Raw genomic sequence first — 24725 nt, 5'->3', positions numbered from 1 at the left:
AACTCTAAAACGACTGGATTCAAACAGACGCTCTGAACAGAAATCACTTTTTCCCCAGACGTCCTCGCTGCCCCGGTCTCTGTGCGAAGTGTACTTATTTTTCATTTGTTATACATAATTTTGAACATGTTAATACTTTTCCACGTGGCAGACGAACAAAGAGTGGGGAAATGAAGGCCATGGGAGAAAAGGATCGGGACAGCATCACCCCTGTGTTGCCACCAGAAGCATGCACCATCTGCAAAAAGGGGCTGACATCAGCTGGGCCCCAACATCATCTAGCTAGGGTTGGACTGGATTGGTGTTGGTCGGTGTGGTCGGTCATTCAGTCGAGCTTTTAAGATATGCTTTTTTTTTTTTTCTTTTAATTTTTATTGTTTTTTGGTTTGTGGCTTTTTTTCTTTTTAAATTGTAAGGTATGTTTCCCACATTGGTGTTTTCCAAGCAGCCTCTTCCTGGGCAGGATCCAGACACCGCTCCGACCACGGAGAATAAATGCTCCCAATAGCTTTAGACTTCAGGCAAAGCTGGAAAAAGGAGAGCACTGCGGTTAGTGAGTAAGTTGTCTCGGGGTTGAGGATGAGAACTAAAGGACACAGAGCTTATGCTTTCCCACTGAGCCTGAGATCTGTGGACTCTTTTAAAAAGCAGATTAAAAACTAATCTTTTTAAACTATATTTTCTATCTCCTTGTCTTTGTTTTTAGCTATTTTCTGTGATAGTTATCTTGAAAAGCGCCACATAAATACACTAAGAATATTTTACTGTGTTATGGATTCTTCTCAGTTTCCACAGCTGGTGGACTGAATGCAGTGGGGAACACAGGGCATCCCTGTAAAAAGCCCCTTAATTTTTCTATTAAACTGACTTGTTTTCACTATTGTCTAAATACAGTAAAAGGAATATCACTCTTCTTTTACTTATACATATTACAGGGATAACTCAGTAGGTAGAGTGGTCGGCTTCCAATCCACTGACTGGCTACCCTGAGGTACCCCCGAGCAAGGTACACTGGCTGCCCACTGCTTCACTGAGTGAATGGGTTAAATGCAGAGAGGAATTTCCCCACAGGGATCAATAAAGTATTATCATTATTATTATATTGATGGACAACATGCTTCATATTGTATGCGACTCAGCTCTTTGCCTAATATCTCTGATTACAATGAGTACCTTTAAACTCTGATGGATATCATTAAACTGTTGCACAGGCCTGCTTCTCTAATGTGCCACTAGAGTTTTAGGTGATCTAGCTTTAGCCGATGCTGTTGAAATTTTATACACAAAAACCAAAATAATGGAGTATCAGTTGTAGAAGTTGCCTAGTGACAGAAATAAAGTTGAATGCTAAAGTGTTTGATAATGTAGATGGGAGATGGACAAAAAGATTTCAGTGCTCTAAGTATTAAAAACTGCAATTTAGATTGATGCTGCACACCAAAAATCATTAAAGAACCCAATAACCTGTGCGAAGACATTTTGCAGTCCACATTAATGCTTTTATGCGGCATTGAACTGTTATTGCACCTTTCAGGCTGTCGTATTGAGGTGGTGGCATCACCTTACCTGGGCCTGAGTTCTCAGTTCACTGCAGGGGTGCCGCTGGCGCCCCTGAGCAGTGGAAGTGCACATTGAGCCATTTGGCGTCACGGCGATGCCACACACGAGTCTCCTCAGACTGGCAGGAACGCGGCCGTCCCTGGCCGTCTATGTACTGCGTCAGACGAATGTAGGCGATGCAGGCGGCATCCTCGCCGATCAGATGGACGTGGGGGTTGAGGATGGTGGTGTGCACCGGTTTGCTGTTTTTACTCAGAACTATGATGGAAAAATGCAAAATGCATTAACTTAATTTGTAAAGGTAGAATTGACACATTGTAGTGTTTATGGCTTTAATGTCCCAGCTGCATTTATTCCATATATTTTTATTAATTTAATATTTTCTTTAATTCATTGGATTCACCACTTCAAAACACTGATGATCTGCTAGATTTTAGATTGTAAATTGGACAAATGTTGTTATTAAATTAAAAGAAAAGAGAAAAAGAGGAAGCAAAGCTTGCAGATTCTACAACTTTAAAAATTTATTGCAGTCTTAAATTAGAGGGTAGAGAGATCCAACATGTTTGGTTACATTTGACCATTAAATGAAAACTTTAGTAAATGAACATATCACTGTAGGCTAAACTCTTGTTAGCAAATGCCAACTATATTGCCCCTGTGGATTCAAAGGGCTCAAGAACTGAAGGAAAAATCCACTAAATCAAGTAACTTACGATTCTCAAAGTAGAACTTGTGAAAGTCCATTCCCTCGACCAAGTTTCCAAGGGCCTCCGGTTCAAAAGAAGTTAGTCCTGGATCACAGATTCTCCTGTGAGGAAAAATCAATCAAGAGAATCCTCACGTGAACAATGACAAAGAGTAAAATCTGCAAATGTGACCAAAAAATAAAAGGAGAAATTCATAGTAATCTACAGCACTGTGGAAAAAGTCCTGAGCTGTCTCTAATTTCTTGCTAGGAAAATGGGCTCAATCTTTTACATGTTTAAACATGTACAAAAATGCAGCGTATAAGGCAGAAACAGAGTTTGTATAAGCTTGAACAACCTAAAGTCAATATTTGGTATGACCACCTTTACTCTTTAACATAGCCTGAACCTTAATGCAAGCTTTCTTGCAATTTCTCCTGGAATAGTTCTCCAGGCATCTTGAAAGAAACTTAAGGCTCTTCTTTGGATGTTGGCTGCCTTTTGTACCTTTCTCTGACAAGGTGATCTCAAACTGCTTCAGTGATGTTGAGGTCCAGGCTCTGGGGAGGCCAATCCATGGCTGAAAGTGCTCCATAGTGTGTTTTCTATTCAGGTATGCTTTTACTGCACTGACAGTGCAAATGAAGCTGTTGCCAATCAGATACTTTCCCGATGGAAATACATGGTAGATCAGACTCTGATGGCCTCACTATTGAACCTCTTTCCTAACAACCTCCATTCATTCTGATGACAAGTTGAACCAAAAATGTCAAATTTGGATTCATAGTAAAGATGAGGCATCTCTCAGGTTCTGTGTCAGGTCTTTCAAATACTGTTCATCTCTTGTAGATACATTTTTAAGTTTGCCACTTCTTGTTTTTGTCCAACACTTATCAATCTTTTATGGACACACTGCACACCCTTCTGAGATGCAACACATTTGCAGCTAATAGCTCTTTGTGCTAATAGCTCTTTTTTTTATTCTTGTGTAACTATGTTATTGATGGCATTTTCCTTAAATTCAACACAAGAAATGGGAACAAACTGTATTTTTGTCACCTGCTGCTATAAACAAAGTGCCTAAAGATAAAATTTTCAGTTGGTTCTCTGCTAAGTTGTCTGTGTAGACACTTCATATGTGAATGATTCACAAGTGAGTGTTAAGTGGCTTAATACAGCAAGGAAAAGCCCCCACCCCCCAAAACATTCCTTTCAAAACGGTCGCATACTGGACTGAAAAAAGCATCTAAGCTTTGAAAGACCTCGAGACAGCCTGAAGAACTATTGCTCAATTAGTGGTACTAGCTCAAAACTTTAGCACAGAGCTGTAAGAGTACTTGAACACTGATGACACACAAAATACTATTGATTTATATATAAAAACTTACGTGTAAGCCTCAAAATCGCCATTGTTGATGGCTTCAATCAGCTGTTCAGTCATCTTTATTATCTCCTGTTTACGAGCTGCAAGCAGAGAGAGGAGGAGGTGGTGGGAAGAGGAGGGCGGGCACACAAGAGGTCACAGATTGTCAGGGATCATTTGGAGGCTGAACATGCACATCCACGTCGCATGCTTTCCCTCAACTTACTGCCTGACATTTGAAATAAGCTCTACACACGGGAACACCGCCTCTGGTATAAATGACAGTGACATTTAAGGTCACCCAAACACATCACATACTGAACACAGAATCAAGAGTATTTGAAGCTGTATGCAATGTTCAACAGGCCACTGAACCCTGAAATCTCTAAAACAAACACCTAAGCTAACTTCTCTCGACTGAAGGAATTCCAAAAATATTTCACAAACAAAACCGATCATTTACTACAGTTTTTGAATTTGAGAACACCAAAAAATACTGCACAAGGTTAATCATCATCAAAAACACCAGTTATTAAACTGAATCTGTAGCAGAGATGATCACAAAGCCACTAACTCCATGTACGCACTCACAGCGTAATCAGCAGAGATTTTCACACACCAGACTTTATGGATTCTCATGTTGTAAATGACATCAGCTAACATGCAGCAGCTAAGCCAGAACGTCCAGCAAAACTCAGACCTGCATGTCCATAAAGTCTTCTGTCAACAAATGACGCACAGTTTGAACAAAAGGCTTTCGGAGCCTTTGCACAAACACACCAAAACCTGCCTGTCACTTACTCTGCTGCAGGTTGCTGCTGCCTGTGGGGGGTGAAAGAGTGAACTCTGGTGCAGGACACGAGCTCTGAGCTGGGCTGGGCTGAGCTACAGGAACACTGGGGCTGCTAACAGCCTCCTGCAGGGGACCAGCTGCAGGTAGATACAGTCATCCCGGTAAAATAAGGTTATATACATGACTTTGCAATATATGAAATAGTGGGTTGAAGAAGTTGGATACAGATATAGTACAGAAGGGAAGCAGTAAACTGTAGTTATATTAGAGCGCCAGTAGATGGCAGCACAGTAGGGCTGGAAATGGTACAAGCGCCGGTGATGGCTCGAAGAGCTAATATTCCTATTCATGTGTCGCTGTTTTACCGCCATAATGTCTTGTGTTGCTTGTTTTATTTTGGTCTTGAAATATTGTTGTCTGGTGTGGCAGGAAAAGGCCAGAAAGGTCAGAGCTGAGAGGCGAATCAGGTGAACTGCAGCTGACTTACAGGTGAGCGGTGGGCACTGAGGAGACGGGGTCTGCGCCTGCTCCTCAATAGTGCTGGACTGTGTTAACCCTGCACTGTCTGTACTGGTAGAGTCACTGGTGGCCGCTGCTCTCATCACAGGACACACATACAAACAAACATACAGAAACATGCTGATTGGCAGGCCACAGGGTGTTCCTAAAATCTGAGAGGAACTCATCATTTGTCCATCCATTAATCCACCTTAAACTCACTGGCTGCCAGTGTCAATCACATCTTTGAAAGGTATGCAATTCTAAGCCTCACGTAAACCAAAGGAAATCAGCAAATCATCAAGTTTATTGAATGCTATACTGCAAAATGACTTCTCTATTAGCTGGCTAAATGTTTTGGCACTACAAGCTATTGCTGCGCATATTATCACACAACGCAAGATAAAAAGAGTGACACAAAGAGCTGATCTGCAACATAGAAACCAGCTGCACAAACCAGAAACTACAAAGAAACACAAGCTGGACATGACAAACGCGCTACACTTGTGCTCTGAAGTGAGCGCGCTTTCAGCATTAAGACACAGCAGCCTGATGTCTAATTTCAGAGATTAATTTTGAAATGAGAAAGATCACACACAACACAACCTTCAACAACGGAATTTATTACTGGCCTCAAATGTGCAGCAAATACCAGGACAAAATGGCATACGATTCTGCAGCAACGGTTTAATTACAGTTGGTTTTAGGAGACTGCAGCACAACTAAGTTTAAAGTGAAGAGTTTTAGTTCATCGTGTTGCAGAAGATTGGAAATCTGAACACAATCTGCTTGATATATCTTATTTGTTCTTTATCTTTAAGGCCTTTCCTGTTTTCTTCTTGTGTTTTGTGTTAGACACAAGCTCTTCTTACTGTTCACTTGAAGCACTTAAAACCACAAGTCAATTTTACCATAGTCACACATCACTTTATTCTACGTATTTACGCATTTCTATCTATACTCTATTCACAACTCCAGCCAATTTAATATGCATGTCTTTGTCCGGATTACCAGATGGAAACACAGCAAGAGCCCGGAGATTCAACCCCAGAATGTTCTTGCTGTGAAGGGATGGTGCAAACCACTGCGCACAACCTGAAGATTTAACATCCAGCCTTGTAGACAAAAGAGCTAACACTAATCAAGCAGATTCTTTCATCCAACAAATTATAAAAGCATTCAAACTCAGAGATAGACAATAGAGACATGATAAACAAAGGCATCTTGATTGCATGTTAGTGATGCTTTTTAAGATCAAGTGGTAGTAAATCCATGAACATCGCCTTAAGTAACAGGATTAACTCCTTTCTGGTAAGCTGCAGGTAGCTCTGTGCTACTTCTTTCAACTGAGAAACCTTAAAAGGTCATTCCTGAGGCTGAAGATAGCTTAATTAAAGGCTTAAGTGGTGTTTGATGGCAGCATACACACACTTACGCAAACAACAATCGAAATGAGGCAAAGATACCGTCACGTGGAACACACAACAGTGAGCTTTGGAGGTGTCATTACCAAGGGATCCTTTGTTTGGACTTATTCAGATGATGATGTAATTACTGTAAGAGCAGAATACTCCTGTTCTCTACACACAGCAGTGTTTACTCTCAGTCATTCTTTCTAATCCCTGCCGCAGATCCATGAGGTACTGCTCACCAAAGCCATGGCTTTCACTTTCTAATACAACTGTGATTAAAAGTCACAACGGGCAGAACTTTAAAGTGATTACAGCATCTTTCAAAACATTTGCAGATAATCCTCCAGAAAAGACAAAAAAATTACTTTGAAGTAATTAACGTTAGTTTCATTTGTTGTTTGTAGAACAATCTATCCCAAATAAATGGTAGGACTGCAAACCTTCATCCTGCTTTGATATTTAACTTTCTTATAGCTCAGTCACTTAAGTAAAAATACGAACCTTGCAACTAAGAAGAAGTAAAAAAGATGGTTCATTGCACTGAATTTTATTTGGCAACTGATTACCCGTATGATTGCACAGGTCACCTGGTGGGATGCTTCTGACTCAGACCGACTGCAATCCTTCTCAGGACAGATTAGTAAATGTTTGTATATAATTTCCATCTGATTCACAAACAAACATTGTCATCAATCTGAGTCAGTCAGCATCAATGACCACAACTCATCTGCGGCATGGCTTTTTACAGCAAGGACCCAAATCAACTGGTTGCCAAATGGTTGTATTCTGGTTATAATGCTTTATAAAAGCAAGGTTGCAGTTAAATATCTGTCCTGGAGCAATACATCTCTCTTTATGGAGAAATCTTCTGAGTATAAGTAGTTAATGTGAATTTCTGTGTGTAGGAAGCAGCAGATTCGTGCCGACTTGTCACCGTTAACTCCCATACCATCACAAGCAGACTGCATTTAATTGCCAACCTGACATTATTCAATCAGGACTGACTCCTTTGTCATTTCATTGCCGTTCTGATGCACCAAAGTTTCTTTGACGACTGCAACTGACTAGTCACACACCTGGACCCCGTCTTATAGCATCTATTTCAACGCCAACAAGCTCACAAGTTCACATGCTTGCAATATTTTTGGTTATTTTCCTTAGTGTGAGTGCAGCATTGAGGACAAGGCTCGCCCATTAGGCCCTCCTACAGGAATTAGTCGAGACAACAGAAAAAGCATATTATCTGGCATAGCAGTACTGTTTAAGTCAGTCAACATGCACAGCACAGCGTTCAGACGTAGCGTTTCTTTCCTGCAATGCTCCTCCAACTCCAAAACGTACTGACTATCCCAGCCTGAAGTGCTCTGACGGAAGCTTTTTGTAGTGGAAAAGCAGAGTTGACAGATTCCTGAAAGCTCTACCTAGAGGACATGCATCACCTTAACATAAAGCGAGGAAATAAATATTTTGTCTTTTTTTTTTTTTTTTTTTAATCTATCTGATCTGGATTGGATGCAAAGTGAACCAATGCATGCAGAGTAGGTGAAAGTTGGACAAGTACCTTTCCTACCTTTCATCTCCTCCTCTTCAATGTTATTACAGCTCTCAGTGGAGCCCTGTCAAACACAAAGGGGTGAGACAAAAAGAGAGGTGGATGGAGAGAGGAGGAGTGGGTGGAAGAGGAAAAAGTTGGATAAGGGAGAGGTGGACAATCATCTTTTAATTTGTAGCTGAGACAGGTTTGGGATGCTTTAGACACCTATAAAAACACAGAGACAACCTGATGGACAGATGGACGGGTACATGACTCCCTCCCAGGAGCACAAACCAGCCAGAACAGCAGCGAAGAGAAGCGCAGAGAGCCACACATTACGGCAACGTGTGGGAGCAGTTTAAAATGAATTTTTAACAGGAAGGCGTGTGTAAGAGAAGATTAGTGCAGAACCGCTTCTCGAGAGGAAACATGCCCATGTGGCAATGTGAGAAAAGTTTCAGTGTACAGGAAATAGTGCAACACCATCAGCATTTGAATATGTAGTGACACTGGTATTTAACAAACGTGTGTGCACCAACACAACAGTGAAAGCTGTGCGGCACTTGGTTCCTGTTTTAGTAAAGAGTCTGTTTGTGCGTGTAGGATTTTCTCTTTCACATAAGGAGTAGTAGTAGGGTACCATGAGTATTTGCAAGTTTGGAAAAGGCAATGAAAAGTTTGTAGTCTGTCAATATCAGGTGCTCTGAGGGGAAAAAAAACTGAGGATCAACTAAACCATCTCAAAGGGAAGCAGATTGAAAATAATAATAAAAAAAAAAAACTATGAAAATATCAAAGGTTGTATTCCTGTGTTCTTACATAAGCAGATTATCACCTTAAACATGAAGTGTATAATTATTTTAATGGTGGTGTATGCAGAAATATTAGAGAAAATCCTCCACGAGTGTTAGTAGTAGTGGCTGGTGGCTTGAGGCTGGAGTAGAAGCAGCTTACCTTGGTGCCGTCTGCTGGGTTGTGTACAACAGTTGTCTGGGCTTCCTGGGGGGAGGTAGGAGACACTTTACCATGCAGGGAGTGTATGATAGGGAGGGGGTGGGCACCAGCAAAAGATGCCAGGGAATATCATGACGACAGACGCATGAGGGCACACCAAAACAAAGCACAGTGCAGAGGCTGTGGAACATTTATGGTAATAAAAATCCATGATTGTTGATGTCAAGGCGCTCAGTATCAGTCTGTTTCCCCATTCACCAGCACTGTGGCCTACAGGACTGTTTTAGAACCTCCGAAATGGATGAAAACAGCCATGAACACAGCTATACACATATCCACCACCAGCCAAGGCCATGACTGAGGAGGAGGGGTTTGCAATTTGTAAACCATATTACAAAAACCTACACATAGCTATAGTGACTTTAAAGCTAAGCTAGTAAATGGATAAATACTAGATAATATTTCACATCTCAACCCTCCATCCCATGTGGGCTGAAGACTGGTTTAATGGTGAATTGTGTTTGTGCAACAACTCCTCATCCCCAGCCTTGACCCTGTGACATAAACATTTAGCACAAAGCAATTCAAGAGCTCAAGTACTGGACAGTGTGGAAAACAAACCCACGGTATCCTGGTTTAGTCAGTCAGGAGCACTTGCATGATCTCCACCAACCCTGGACCCAACTTTTAGAAGATGCAGCCCCTTCAGTGACGTATGGGATTATGCAGAATTTAAAGTATTACAAGTAATGGCAGCGAGACGACAGTCCCAGGTTGTAAACTCTTATGGGGACTGGTCCAGTTGCTGGGAAGGCAGTCTGTGCTCTATAAGAATCAAATATTATTTTTATATATATATATATATATATATAAAAATAAAAATACAAATGCATTCTTGCAGATTAAAATAAAAATACTGATGCTGTTATGTTTGTGTGGTAAATGTCGTACATAAATGATGGAAGCCTTTTATAAAGCTTTAAACTGAGGATTTTGACTGTTGAGATCTGCTGTTTTGAAACTGGAGAGTGTGGGCTGGCTCTGACAAAAAAAGGCAAGCTAAGGTAAGATAAGTTTACCTTCTTTTTAACATTATTTGGGACTAAATTTAGCAAAAAAGGTCTTATTTGTTTTAATGTAATCTTTATTTTTACAAGTAATCCCACTGACATTCAGACAAGCATGACAAAATTACAACAATTAAATACCAAATCTTTTTTTTACTATGTTAGATTCAATAAGACTAAAAGCTAGCAATAAAGACTGGAAATATCTTGTTAAAGAAAACAAACAGTATGAAATGACATTTTGAATTTATAGAGAAAGTTAATTACTGGAAACATTCTTAAGTCTTCAAAACGCCTATTTGTGCTAGATTTTGTTACTTAGATGTTTTGGTTTAGTCTTATGCTAGGCTTAAGACATGATAGGCATGATACTTATGTCAGGAGACAGAAAGTTTTTGTATTAATTAGAAATGAAGTACACATTCAGTGCACATTTCCTTGTCGTGTGTTATGTTGCCATCGTTTCCATTTAACCAACCTGAGACAAACATCATACAAACTCTTGTATGTTGTATAAATGACTCGATCCCACAAACACAGGGGCTGCATCCTCTTGCAAAAATATGGCTTGTTTTTCATTTGTCAACTCAGGCTGCTGTTTTACCCAGAAGCCCCCATCATTTACCATTCAGAAATTGAAGAGCAATTTGTGAAAGGTCATCTTTTGATGTAGAGGCAATAACCTCCACTTCAGAGGCAAAGCATCAACAAAGCTCTGGTGACATAGTTGAACACACAAAGGAGTCACAAGGATGTGGTTGAGCAGAACTTGATTGAAGTGTCTGCTGTTGTACTGGAAAATGAAAGTCATTTGTCTACCTGTCAGGCACCGGGTAAATATATGAAGGTGTGTCCACGGAGGTATGGGTAAAACACAAGCCAGGAGAGACAAACTCAAAGGGGCAAGCCAGTCATTTAATTTTAAAGTCATCAAATTCACCGCCAAGATCACAGTTTGTGTTCGAAACGGAAGCAGAGACGCAGACAATGATCGATGAGACAGAGGACAAGGAAAAGGTTTTACTTAATACGGGAAGCGACAAAAAGATTATGAGGGGATAGAACTAAACGATAAGAAGATGGGAAACAATGAAATGATGCTATTAAAAGCAAAGAAACCAAATAGAGATGAGGTACCATTGGTGCTGAAGATGACATGCTGCTGTCTTTGGTGCTGCTGCTTACTACACTGTTTTTACTGTTGTTTCCCTGCGACTGGGGCAAAGAAACACAACACAGAGTGACTCCCACTCCTCCCACTAAACCATGAACCAAGCTATGGGAATCATAGGTGGAATAAAGGAATGGAGCCATTACACGGACTATACGCTGCACAGTCAGGGCAAGAGCTGTATGTGCAGATGTTAAACTTAATTTATTTATCTGCACCTTCCTATCTTTGCATTTTAAAGGGCAGGTGCAATCATCAGTATTTCTGCTCTGCATGTAGTTTTAACGTTTCTTTTCATGATCATAGAACTCATAGATACAAAGTAACCAAAACAAAATATTTTTATGCCTTTAATAAAATTGTGAATTGTTAACAGAAAAGTGCATTTTAACAATAAGCATATATTAAGGGCGAATGACTTATTTTCTTCCCCAGCACTTAAAAAAATGTGAATCATTTGCTGAGATAGAAAGAGAAATCAGTCTGTATCTAAAGCGAGCTCAGCAGTCCAGGTCTGTGCATGCAGTGAAAGGCCTTGGGTAGCAGGTTTTTCTCTATTGTGTGAACACATGCAACAGATATGTGGTTTAAGCTGTTTTTCCCCTTCATTAGCTCACGCAAAGATAACAGTAAAGCCTATTTTACACACAAAACTACTTAAAGGATCATCTTGAACAGATCCTATTTATGGCTTTGAGTTTTAAAAAGTGAAATCTGTCTAAACCTTTTTCAAATGTTGGCTGCTAATATAAAAAACACTCACAGCAACATTTAAATTTTAATTTTAAAGAAAACAAAATACAGCGGCCAACGATACCCCCTCAGCCTCCTAGTGGATACACGTGTTGTATCAATTTGAAAATCATACATTGCCTTGTTCTCAAGTTATTACATGGCATTAAGGTCGAGGTCACAACTTTTTTTAGTAAATACACCTACGGTGGAATTTAAGCTCCTGTGTTTTTTCATTCTGGAGTTATTGCATTCAGGAACTTTGGTCCTGCCCGCACGGCAGGATGACGATAATACAACATCAGCCTTTTACAGCTGAAGGAAGGTTTAATTTTAAAAAATATGTTCTGAATTCATATTTCTGTTTAGCTATGATATAGGTAGTACAAAATGTAATTAAAATGACATTGGCTGCACTCTTGGAGAATCTACTAATATAATTAAAGTCATGAAGTGCAATCCAAGCTAGGAGACACATTTACAATGCGTTTCTTACTTCACTGTGGTGATTTGTGCAAGCCATAAAGAAACGTTCTGCAAAACTCGCCAAAAATTAGCTTTTGTAAGCAAAAACAAAACAAAAAACAAAACAACCAGGTACAGTAAAAAAATTATTCAGCAGGCAGAGAGGGTATGACAAAAAGATGGTGTTGATTGCATTATGGAAAATGTAGGATCTATGTGTTTAGAGAGCTTAAAAACCATAAGGACTACACGTTTGGATATTTCTGTCCTTTTAAGCATATTTCTGTCTTGCTTACGAGTTAACATAATTTTTCACTCGCTTGCTCCTAAAAGCTGTAGTAATGTTTCCGCTGGATGACTAAGATATAGGTTATGTTACAGCTGCAGACTGAGGCTGGAATGTATGATGTGAACAAGAGAACACTGTTTCAGCTGGACTCTCCTTTTGGCCTCGAGCTAACTGGAAGGAAAGGGGAATACAAATATTCCCACAGGAAAGTTGAGAGGTGTGGACGAATGGATTACGTCAGTGAAAGATTAAGGCCAAAGTGCTGGGAGTTTTTAGCTGTTTTTCTGCAACTCTCAGAAGAGCAAATTACCCCAGTGTGACTTTAAACAGTATTTTGGCAGTCTCTGAGGCCTACTAGGAACAACTTCTAACAGAATAACTAATGTGCAATGCTGACACCATCAACAAGGCAGATTACAGATTTGACATCTTTTACTACATTTCAGGGCTGGAGGAGAAACATTTCTCATGAATAAGAAACATTTAACTTTCAAGAAGTTCAAATATAAAAAATATATTTCCACCTGCAATCATGACAGCATTGTGGAGCCACTTTGTTTGGACCTAATTGATCAAGGTCATGAGCCGACATGTAGCCTTGTTCCTCTTTCTTTAAAAAACCCCATATCTGTTAACTTGGTGAATCTGAGCACTTCAGTGCTATTAAAACAACTTGAGCAGAATTTGGAATAGAAAAGCACAGAAACACAAACATGAGGTCCTTTTAAGATTATTCCCCCCCAAGCCTCCTCAAAAAGGCTGTTTACCAGAATCAAAATATTCAGAACAGCATGTTATTAATGTCTGAAAATGCTAATTAGGCCTCAAACCGAGATATTTCTTAGTACAACCTGCAATCTTGAACCTCAGTTTCCATCTACAAAAATAAACAAAACTGTGTAGTACTTTTCTTTTAATAAAGTTTTATGTTCTTTTGAAAGGGTAACGTCTTTTGGGAGAGATGAGGATAAACTGGACTTTGTATTTAAAGCAGCTAAAGCAATTATTTTGTTATGTTTTCCACAGATATGCAAACCTACCACTAATAAATGTACACTATTAACTAGTTTTGTATCACTTTTACTTTGGAAAATAATGTAGTGAGGGAAAAATGTAGCCATCCAAACAGATCAACAGACCTGAAAAATAAGAAAACAATCTTTTTACTTGATTATTTTATATTCAGAATTTAGAAGCTCACACTTTCTCTAGCTCATATCGGAGAATTTATCTGCAGGTGACAAAGACAGCCGTTTTATTTACGATAAAAAGGGGAAAGAAGAATTCACTTAAATGAAACATAATGAGGGTACGATAAACATGCAACAACTGAAAAAAAGAAAAATGGTGGTATCTTGAGATTAGCAGGGATTCAGTTGTCCCACGGTGATGGTCAGGTATGAAGCGAAAATGCAGATCCATGGGTCAATGAGTCGCACATCAGAAGGGGGTAACTGGATAGTGAAGAGCGTGTGTGTGTGTATTATTTCTTTAAATGGTTTTGGTGGCGCTTCCAGAGGAAGGGAATGCAGGGATGTTGTATGAATTTGGAAAAATCCAACAAAAATTGCCATAAACGACCCCTAAAGCATCTCTGCACAAAAGGAAAAAAAAATGAAACAGAGGGTAAAGGGAGAGCTGGACGGGCAAAGACTCGCAAAGAAGACGGACAAAAAAAAAGTTTAAAAAAAAAAATGAACAAAAACGACAGAGCCGATCTCACCATCAAACAAACACTTGAGCTGGACTTCCTTTTCTGACAGACAGCAATGGAAAAGAGGAGGGAAAAAAAATAAGGATTCATCGGGAACTAATCAAAAAAGACAAAAAGGTGAAGCTGCCAGATTGATCCCAGAAAGATAGTAAAAAACAAAACAGCTGCACAAGCTTACACAGGAATAAAGATGAGATAAAGGGATTCAGAAAAATCTGAATCAGCTGCAAATAAAAAGGGGGGTTAAAAAATAGAAAAAAATATTGGAAATTATTTTATTGGTGTTCAATAACTGGTTGTGCATTTTCTAATGTTTAAGGGTTTAGTTACTGTTTAAGTTACTGTATGTAATGGGAGTTTTGTTTTGCCCTTGGTGAGTACGGCAGTTCATTGCATGCACTGACGCTGACTGTTGATCAAAACAAAAATCGCTGTGAGTCAAAGAAAAGCGGCTGGTTAAAAACACCATTTTAAAAGCTTTTTAATCTTTAGGTAAGCTCGTTAGATCTACTTTAATCTCAATGTGAGTTAACTGATTTCTTATGAACATAATCAAGTACCTAGTTCATTTCTAAAATAAATCCTATCCCCCTAAGTCACAAAAATCTTTAAAATATATTAAACAGACTTTAGAAAAAAGACCATGTTGCACCAGAGCACAGAGGTGATCTAATTGATCTTGTTCCATCATATCACAGTTAAAAATGGTCTCAGACAGTAATTAGGGGGACAGACCAAAAAGGAGATAAAGATAAGGAGAGTAAGTTAAGTACATAAGTCACATCAAGAAAACCCTCATGGGTCAGAGAGCTTACCTTCACACCGTCCGACTTTTTGTTTAGTAAGGTTTTACACGCTGAAAGAAAGTGAGAAAAGATGATGAGGACGCAGTTTAAGGGGGACAGCTGTCCAATCAACAGAAGAGCTGAAATCACTCAGTCAGCATGACAAAAGACGGCCTAAGAGTTTATCAGGTTTGACAAAACTGACTTCACATTGATATTTCTAACAGCAGAGCTGTTGTATGATGGACGATCCCATCAAAAAGTTTACTTTATGAACCACTGTGGATAAACAGGGAATTAAAGAGACTTCAGTAGTGATGATACAGACAAAGCAAAATGATAACGTGAAAATCAAAAACACAACTTGTTGGCAAAATTGAAATCACTGTATAAAAACAGACACATCGAGGTAGCCCCATTCATAATTATTTTTCATTATAATGTACACTACACTGACTATGCAGATTGTTTTGCCCAGTAACGTGCAAGTTCCGCATTTTATTTCCACTGCATTGTTACAGTTTGTACACCAAGATTGTAAAATTTATTTAGTTAAAAAATTAAATGTCAGTAATTCACAACTATTGCATGGAGAATCCAAATTCTAAAACAGTAAAATCATTAAAAAATTTATACAGGGAAACAATTAAAAAATTCAAAAAGGTGATTCTGATTGTGAGAGCAGGTCAGCATTACGAGTTCCTAGTAAAACCACATGTTAATTTTCTGAGCTTTAAAGCTCATTTTAAAGTTGGTTTCATTTGTTTATGGTACTGTGTGGATTTCTGGCTCAACCATAATTTTGGGTCCAATAATCCTCTAAACTGTCAAAATGTTAAACAATAAACACTTTTTGTTCACTTTCCACAGTAATAACATCAGTTTCAGCTCAGTTCATAACACTTCTAATATTTCATATCCTGCTCTAGTGTTTGATTTTATTTGTCTGCTTTCAGGGGGCAAATGAGAATTAATACATGACTAAGCTTATGAATGAGTAAAAGAGCTATTTTTTTTATCTTTACCTTGTTTTTTGTTGAAACAAGTAAAATATACATATATATGTTTAATGTCAATTACAGAACTGCTGATAATTTATTTAATAAGATTGCTTTGGCCACGTCAAATGCCACCTTCATCCCTATAATCTAGTTTGTTAGGAGGCATGTATGTGAACCTGAAAACCTGACCAGACAGTTTTAACACACAAATGACACCACTCCACCTGACAAAAAGGAAATGTAATAAAACACATGCATTAACACACAAACACTCACTAAAAATAAACATTTTACCAACAATCATTTGTCTTTGAGCCATGTTCCAATGATTCACCCTTACCTTCCATTCAAAAAGAAGGAAGGATGGCAATGAAAAAGGTAAGAGAACAGTAATGTATTTAATATCTGCATCTTAACATCTGAACTGAAAGGTGACAACTGCAGGCAACACCTGTCAGGCTGTTACTGCGCGTTAAAAGGCATTCTTTAATCATTTTCACAGCGGTGATGGTTCATGCAGTCATCAAAATGTCTGGCATGCAACATCAACTTCAAAGTCTTCCTCATAAAAGGAGCCGAGTGGTGCTTTCTCAGCAGAAACCTTTAACTTCAGGATGTCATCTGTACAAATTCAAGTCTGATTTCTTCACTGTAACACTGTATGTGACAACACTGAGTCTTGTTAAGTGAAGAAATTTGACAGTTGGAATTGAGCAAAAAAAGGGAAAGTCATTAACATTTTATCGGCAAAGCATCCTCTTGTTAATCAGACTGTTTTTTCCTGTATGACCAGCTTTTAAAGGGGACCCATTACACTTTTCCTTATTTTCTGTTACTTACATAATGTTGCAAGGGTTCTTATGAAACGTGGCACATCACTTGTATCATCAGCGAATGTACAAGTGAGCTCTAAGCACTTTAAATTTGGTTTTGCATGATCTCAAAGAGTGTGGATATTCCTATTACAGTAATCTCTACTTTTGAATATAGCAGCCCCGCCTACCTGCTGTTCAAACTCCTGTTTGTGAGGTGCAACCAATCAGAGGAAAGCAGTGTTAAAGCTGCTAGCTTCAGTCAAATGATGACCTCTGTATAAGATTAAGGAACTTTTAACTATGAATTCCAAAAATAAAAATATACAGCTGAAAGAAAAGCTTAATAAGTCCTCTTTAAGCAAGCAGCCAGCACTGTCATATGACCCACACGTGTTAAAGGTTCAGTATGCTTCAAACAAACTAATTAGTTTGAGCATGCCTGAAAACAAAGCTGTCCTGAATCATCACCCTCAGAGGTAGAGCTAAAGGTTTGCCACTGGAGAACAAGATGTAATCTCTTAAGTAACGTAAAGGTTTATTGGGAGTTAAGGGAGATTTTAACTAAATGAAAAATCATTAGCTGCAAATGTGATCTGTCTTAGTTAAAAAATATCAGTAATGTGAAACCACAAACCAAAGCCATCCACGTGCTGATACCCCACTAAGCGATATCGCTGTGTTTGTGTTAATATATATCTGCATAATGATGACCTGATAACGGCATAAGCACTTTGTTTGAAGCAAACTGGGTTTTTTTCCTTTTTAGTTGTATTTGCTCAAACAAAAACAAGAGCAGGCAGGAGAGAGGAGACAAAGAAAATAGTTAACACAGGACACTTTGCATTCTGTTTATCCAGCTTCCCATGCAGGTTGGCAAACTGCACTGTACGCTCATAAACATGCTTGGCTGGCTGTTGGCGCCAGAGCCATGCCAAGGGAAGGTTGCAGCGAGCACAGGCAGGCATCGACTGGGCATCAGTACTGTGGATCCAGATCAATTTGAAGAAGGCAAAGCTGCAAGAGTTCCGAGTTAAATACTGGAATTTCTGTTCATATTGGTAATATAAATGGCGATGCAGCAGAGAAAAACAACCTGTGATATTTGTGCTAATGCAAAGATATATAACCTGAGCTTTGCTTGGTGACAGCTGGGGTAGTTGGAAGAAGGTCCGAGGGTCATGCTGGGTGTCATTTAAATGGCTGTTGTGTTCGACACAGGAAATTAAATATCCAGTCCTTGAGAGGTGGTCTGTTTATTAGACCATTAGGAAGCCCAGGAGTACTGAAAGGTCAGTAGCTGAGCTTCATCTGCGGCTTTTATTTATATGTTTGTCTGTGACTGTAAGATGCCCCAGTGCAGTGATGACCACATAAACGTGATCCATCAGTGTGCAGGCAGCAGGTGGTTGTGGTGGTGGGGGGAGGGGAGGGTTCAAGCAGCCCAGGCCACATGCCAAAAACCTCAGCACGAAGCTGGCAGTGCCCGACTCCAACACCCCCTCTAGCAAACGTACCTTCCTGAGCCATTGCGGCCGTGCTGGTGGTAGCGGCAGGACTGGTGTGCTGCCGTCCCACTATTAGACAAAGAGGAATTCAGTGCGCTACTGGGAGAGAGCCCCACTAAACCATGAAAGTCTCCTTTTTTCTTTAATAACTTTTTGTGCTTCCAAGAGACCTGCTTACTGTTTTTGACATTTTAATTTAATCAATAAAATGATGTAATACCAAACTTCATTTTTATTAGGATGAAGTGAAGCAACAGATGGGAAAATCTTGTCAGAAATAAAATGTCTGAGCCCCAACTTACTGATTTTACTTCTTTGTTTATTCTACAGTGAATAAACAAGCCTAGGCTTACGAACAAAGCATTTCAGAGGTCTGGCTGGTCTGCTTACTTCAGTCTGGATCAGTCTTAGCCTTTACAAAGTAGATGGACATAATCCAATGGAGCTGCTTTGCTTACATGAAGGCATATAAACACAGGGCCGATAGCATTAGTGCATTAGCTTGCTAGTCCATTGTCCAGCCCGCAAATTGGTTGTTCAATCAAAAGTGCACTGTGATCAAACTGCTTATGAGGATGAAATCCAAGCCAAACCCCTGAAGTGCAAAATCAAATCCAATCGGTGTGGCTAAGGGAAGAAGATGGTAGACTGGAGATACAGTAGCAGAACAACAGTGACATGTATCACTTGGCTTCTATGAGAGATAGGCTCCGGAAAGAAGTGCGCTCCTACTGAGTGTTGACAATTTTAAACTAACTACAAAAGCTCACCTGAAAAGTTCCTGGACACGAGCATCGTAGTGAGGATAGCTCCCTAGAGTCAAGGCAAATAATATACAAGATTATAAGCATAAGCTAGTGAGTTATGTGTATGTTTAACTGTGTTCGTGCTTACTTTAAGCTTCCTTCTGGCATTGAACTTGCGCAGACATTCCACAGTCTCTTGACGGTGCATCATGGAGGCCACAGTGGATCGTTGCTTTAAGTAAAGAGGAAAGGGCAACATTAAGTATATCACTGTTACACCGTCAATGCTACTTTTTTAATAACTTGTCCATTTTTATACTGGTAAGACCTAAAGTTAGGGGTGCAGCCATATTGGACAGACAGGTATTCTTACACAGGCAGATGTACCCAGTCACTGTCTGCTAGGCCTCACCGGTGCTATTCTGAACAAGACCTTTTAATTATATCTGTGCTTTTGGAATATTTTACCGTTTATCGCATAGTTATCACCTGGTAACCATCGGTTATCAGATAAAAATGTGTATTACCAGTTGGCAGTTGGTTGTGGGAGGCTGCTTGCTATCTTTTTAAAGAAACCGGTGGCAAAGTGAGTCACAAAGAGGGTGCTGCACTAATAATCTCCTTGTGATAGCTTTGGTCACTAGCAGATTTCCATGGTCACCCAGCAGAGGATGCCTGCTTGTCTGCAAACACATGCCAACTATTCTGTAATGAAACTGGAAATGGGGACAGTTTCCCAACAAAGTAAAAGCCGCACCTTTTAAAACATAATGGTTTCAGCAGTAATGCACAACATTTACTCTGAAGGCAAATGTTCTCCATTTTCAGTATGCGTAGCGATTTAAGTTTCACTACCAAGTCAGTTGTTGAGTGTTTGCGTACAAGTCGGCAACTTCCACGCAAACTACTGGTGACTTTGAAAATCCACCTGCGAGAAAAGCAATTACAAGAAGGTTTTTAATGAAGCACCCTCTCTGCCAGCAACCATTTGCCAATCAGTAGGGAAATGCACACTTTTCCTTAGCGACTGGTCTCTAGGTCTCTGTGACTGAGGCCAAACCAATCTTAGCTGGTAACTTAGCACTCCACCCTCTTGTCTAAATATAGTGAATATAGAAGAGGTGGTGGTGGTGGTCACATACACCACCTTTTCTATAGCACTGACACTGAAGCATCTATGTGTAAGCATCCATCTTCTTTATAGAGCCTGTATATGTATCGTTGACTTGAGATTGAACTCACAGATATGCGATGGGACGAGATGAAGAACTGCTTTAGAAAATCTCTTTGAAAAGATAAAAACCCATGAACATTAAAATACAAGAGGAAGGGACCGTGACTCCAAAGGTGCATTCTGGTAAGAAACATTTAATCACCATTTTGAGGCTATGACAATAATGGCATTGTGTACAACTGCAACAATGAATTCTTTTTAATGCTCTACAGCTCTGATATGCTCCCCTGAGTAGCTTTTCATCAACAGGCAGGAGCAGCTCATGTGTATTCCAACTCCTCTGTGATACCAAACAGAATGAAAAAGCCTGCTTTGTCAGGGACTTATAAATGAAAACTTTTAGAAGTGGGAGCTGTAAGATAAGCCTACGGGGCTCTTACATTATCTGGGCGACTCCTTACTCAACTCCTTAACAATAAAAATGGAAATTATTGTCCTTGTGCTTTATCTGATAACAAACTACATTTATGCTGTTAAATTGTTATTGGTGTTAAAATTATGACTTATGACTTTACAGGTCTTTTCTGAGTTCCTTAAATGTGCGTCTTGTCCAAATGTGAGACAAATAAACCCAAACTTTTATGTCTCAACCTACAAAAAGCTACAAATTCTGCTCTAGTATATAATGTCATTCTGTGCATGTTTTTAAAACTAGCCATTTGGATCAAAGATGGTGCTGTTATTCTGAATAGCTGTGTTAGAAATGAAATACAATGTAAGACAGGTGTTCCTGGGCTGTGCTGATGTAAGAGTGCTTAAGAAAGAAAAACTGTGACATGATTTGTTTAAAGCTGGCAAGAAAAACTACATAAAAAACAAAGATAAAGACAAGTGTGACTTACGCAGACCCAGGGATGCTTGAGGGCCTGGTCGGCAGTGATTCTTTTGGCGGGGTTAATCGTTAACATTTGATTGATCAAATTCTTGGCCTCAGGGGTCACTGTGTCCCACTCAGGAGAAGGAAACTGAAGGAAGGCGAAGAGCAGGAAGAAACATATCACTGAAAAACTGGTAAAACAAAAACTGATGTTTCCAAGCCATGATTAACTTGCTGTTGTTTAGCATTGATTAGACATTTCTATATTTAGCACATATTTAAAATTTTAACACTGGCATTCCAGCACAACTGAGCAATAAAAAAAAAAAAAAAAAAACATAGTTTGCAGAGCCCGAAGAATGCTTACGCAGATACAAGATCCAAAAAAGATGGTAGTAAAAGCTTTTCTTTTAATTGACTGTGATATTTAAATGACTGAACCAGATTTCCTACAGTGTTTGCACCTGTATTTACCCAACATGTAACAGATTAGAGCTGCAAACTGTATGATCATTTAGAAGGTGCAGCTCTCTCCTCATTGTGCATGCATTCAAAGGAGGGTAGGGAAAATTTCCAGCAAAATATATTTACAGAGGCAGGTTGAGTGAATTAAGGTTGTGCAACTTGCAACTTTTAACTCTGTAGGGCAAATATCCACACCTCTCAGGACCAGGAACAAACACAAGTCATAAGCGAGGTTGTAGCAATGAAAAGTAATACTCTAATTGCAGATTTACAGACAGCTCTTATCCATTAATAAATATAACTTTGTTTGTGCTAATCAATCGTGTCCATAAATTTTTACAGGCTATGAGCAGCTGATCAATGTTACCTCATAATAACATCCACGGCATGTGAGTAATTTGTTTATCTTTAATTTGTCATATTAAAACACTATCACAACACCCCCATGAACAGATTAGGTTAAATTGGCCTTTGTTTTCTCTCTGAGGATTAATTTGTCTTGGACACAGTTGAAGGAGCAGCACACATGTACAAACAAACAACAGTTAGCACCAGAACATACGCACATAGACAGGAAACACAATACTGTACACAAAAGTGTTGCGCAGATACCCTGCAACAACAAACGGCACATACCTTTCCAATAAGATATACATGTGCACACTCCTGTGGGGAATGGTTATTTCCCTCTTATGTCTGTATATATCATTGTAGGGTCTTTACCTTATAAACAACATACAACACCTTTAGGTGACTGTTTTTGTGATTTTAAAAAAGTATATTTTGCTTGTTTCTCTTTAAAACATATTTGACTTCATTTGTTTTGGAACAGTCTTAATATGTGAAGTTGAGCAACGATTTGTCTGTCTTTGATGGGCAATTTCAGTGGTATAACAAAAGGGTGGAGTCAGCAGACATGTTTACTGCTAAAAGTCAAAGCAAGCTTTCAACAGACTTTTACTTCAAACATATCAGATGTCAGTTACCGATGAAAGAAAAAAGCAGAAATTCAAGGTATCTGTGTGACAGTGATGATATCCAAGAAGTGCACATTATTATAAGTGCTCGTCAGTCACTTCATATTATTGTTCATATTATGCACATTCATTAGATGTGGTTGCTTCCAATTATGTAAATTAATATGGGTAATAAATTCCTATCTCCCAGAGGACAATGACGAGAGCTGATGAATAAGCCCATTGCTCTCCCATAGTGTATCAGTTATTTTTTCTGCAGCAAGATGAAAGTTATACAATGCCGAGTAGCAAGCCATTAAAAACTAAAATTAAATTTCTAAATTACTTGCATGACAGAATTTAGAGCATGTTATTTGACAACACTTGAAGTGATGGTGTCCTGCAGAGCTCATCTCGATGCTCCGGCCTTGTAGTTACGAATACACATGAACTAATTTGAAAACAGGAAATGATCAGAGTATCACAATTAAAGTTTCATGAATTCAGGTCGAATTCCCTCACAGATGTCATGAAACTTAACTCTCATTTCCATAGATGCAGGTACAAAAACAACGCAAAACGCCTGCTCTAACCTGAATACGCCCAAAACTATGTGTTCCATTAAAGTCCAAAGTGCTTATTGAAGCTCTAGCTAATAAGGTTTTTGTAATATTCTGAATCAAATGTAAATTCTTAAACAGTAGTTTTAAAGTAAAGACCCCCTTTTGCCTTCAGAACTGCCTTAATTCTTTATGGCATAGATTCAACAAGGTGCTGGAAACAGTTTGAGAGATTTTGATCCATACTGATGTGACATTTCATTTCAAAGTTGCTGCAGATTTGTCGGCCGCACGTCCATGACAAATGATCCCAAAGATGCTCTACTGGATTAAGATCTGTGGAGGCCATCTGAGTACAATGAACTTATTGTCGTGTTGGAAAACAGTTTGAGATGATCTTTGTGTGCATTTTTCAACTGGAAGCAGCCATCAGTAGACACTGCGGTCATAGAGGGATGGACATGGTCGGTAACAATACTCAGGAAGGTTGTGCTCAACTGATACTAAAGTGGGCTAAAGTGTGCCAAGTATATCGTTAGCTTCATAGCATAATTGCCTAAGTCATTTGACTAAGTCAATGACTTAGGCACTTATGCTATGAAGCTAACGATATATAACCCCATATCATTACACTTTCATCAGCAGCCTGAACAGTCGAACTTTCATGTTGTTACACCAGATCCCAACATTACCATCAGAATGTTGCAGCACAAATTGAGAGTCATCACATCATGCCACACTTTTACAATCAGTCATTGGGCAATGTTGATGAGCCTTTTTCAGTTCCAGCTTCAGTCCCTCGTTCTCAGCTGACAGGAGTGGGAACCAGTGTGGTCTCCTGCTGCTGTAGCACATGTGCTTTATGGTTCAACAGGTTTTCTGTTCAGAGATGGTCTTCTGATGGTCTACTTTGGTTATAATGAGTGGTTATTTGTTACTTCCCATCAGCCTGAAGCTGCATTTCAGTCATCATGTAACATAGAACTGGTGCTCACTGGATATTTTTCTCTTTTTCAGACCGTTATCTGTAAACCACACAGATGACTGTAAAATCCCAATAGATCAGCAGTATCTGAAAAACTTACACCAGCCCATATTCTGATGCTCAGTTTGAACTTCAGCAGGTCGTCTTGACCATGTCTACACATCTGAATGAGTTGCTGCCATATGACGGGATAATTAATTACTCACTTTAACAAGCTGTTAAATAGCCGTAGTTAATAAAGTTGCCAACAAGTGCATGTTACAGGGATATGCCTTACATAAAACAGTGGAGAATGAAATGGCTAATTCAGCTAGGAGCAGAGCTGAGTCTTTGACAGTAAAACCAAGAAAGAATCCCAACCCCAAGTTTCTGATGCTCCAGATGGAAAATAAACTTGTTCAAAAGAAGGATTACAGTATAAGAAAGGAGAAGAGGTCCCAGATTATGATTTTTTCCAAATTGGGAGATTTGATCAGATTTCAAGTACCATTTTGCACGTGGATTGGGTCAGATCCTGTAACCGCATCATCCTACAAAATTACCACACACCCTGATAATAATTGCTGTGCTATGATTTGAGCTTTTTTTTAGGAGTAAAATGATCAATTATAGAGA

The 24725-nt window shown here is 39.2% G+C and overlaps 1 protein-coding gene across 3 annotated transcripts in view; it reads right to left on the bottom strand.

The window, feature by feature from the left end:
* Positions 1 to 348: 348 nt before the first annotated feature.
* The window catches only part of camk2g2 (calcium/calmodulin-dependent protein kinase (CaM kinase) II gamma 2), a 78222-nt gene continuing 53845 nt past the window's right edge, over positions 349 to 24725 (bottom strand). Inside the window, exons 10-23 of one of the 3 annotated variants that reach the window (XM_085369698.1) lie at positions 21170 to 21292; positions 19242 to 19325; positions 19118 to 19160; positions 18357 to 18416; positions 15057 to 15097; positions 11008 to 11085; positions 8804 to 8848; positions 7877 to 7931; positions 4893 to 4997; positions 4414 to 4542; positions 3638 to 3713; positions 2277 to 2371; positions 1567 to 1818; positions 349 to 527 (exon numbers count right to left, since the gene is read on the bottom strand). In XM_085369698.1, coding sequence (XP_085225824.1) covers positions 1586 to 1818; positions 2277 to 2371; positions 3638 to 3713; positions 4414 to 4542; positions 4893 to 4997; positions 7877 to 7931; positions 8804 to 8848; positions 11008 to 11085; positions 15057 to 15097; positions 18357 to 18416; positions 19118 to 19160; positions 19242 to 19325; positions 21170 to 21292 — 1167 coding nt within the window. In that variant the 3' untranslated portion in view covers positions 349 to 527; positions 1567 to 1585. The remainder of the gene's footprint in view (positions 528 to 1566; positions 1819 to 2276; positions 2372 to 3637; positions 3714 to 4413; positions 4543 to 4892; positions 4998 to 7876; positions 7932 to 8803; positions 8849 to 11007; positions 11086 to 15056; positions 15098 to 18356; positions 18417 to 19117; positions 19161 to 19241; positions 19326 to 21169; positions 21293 to 24725) is intronic. The other 2 variants (XM_085369696.1, XM_085369697.1) reach the window with 2 other exon arrangements.

Source organism: Diplotaxodon limnothrissa, linkage group LG13 (genome assembly GCF_057381915.1).
Source record: "Diplotaxodon limnothrissa isolate DT_005_m linkage group LG13, D_limnothrissa_male_GT1.1, whole genome shotgun sequence".
In the NCBI taxonomy this organism is placed as follows: domain Eukaryota; kingdom Metazoa; phylum Chordata; class Actinopteri; order Cichliformes; family Cichlidae; genus Diplotaxodon; species Diplotaxodon limnothrissa.
This window is presented reverse-complemented; position numbering and strand designations above follow the sequence as displayed.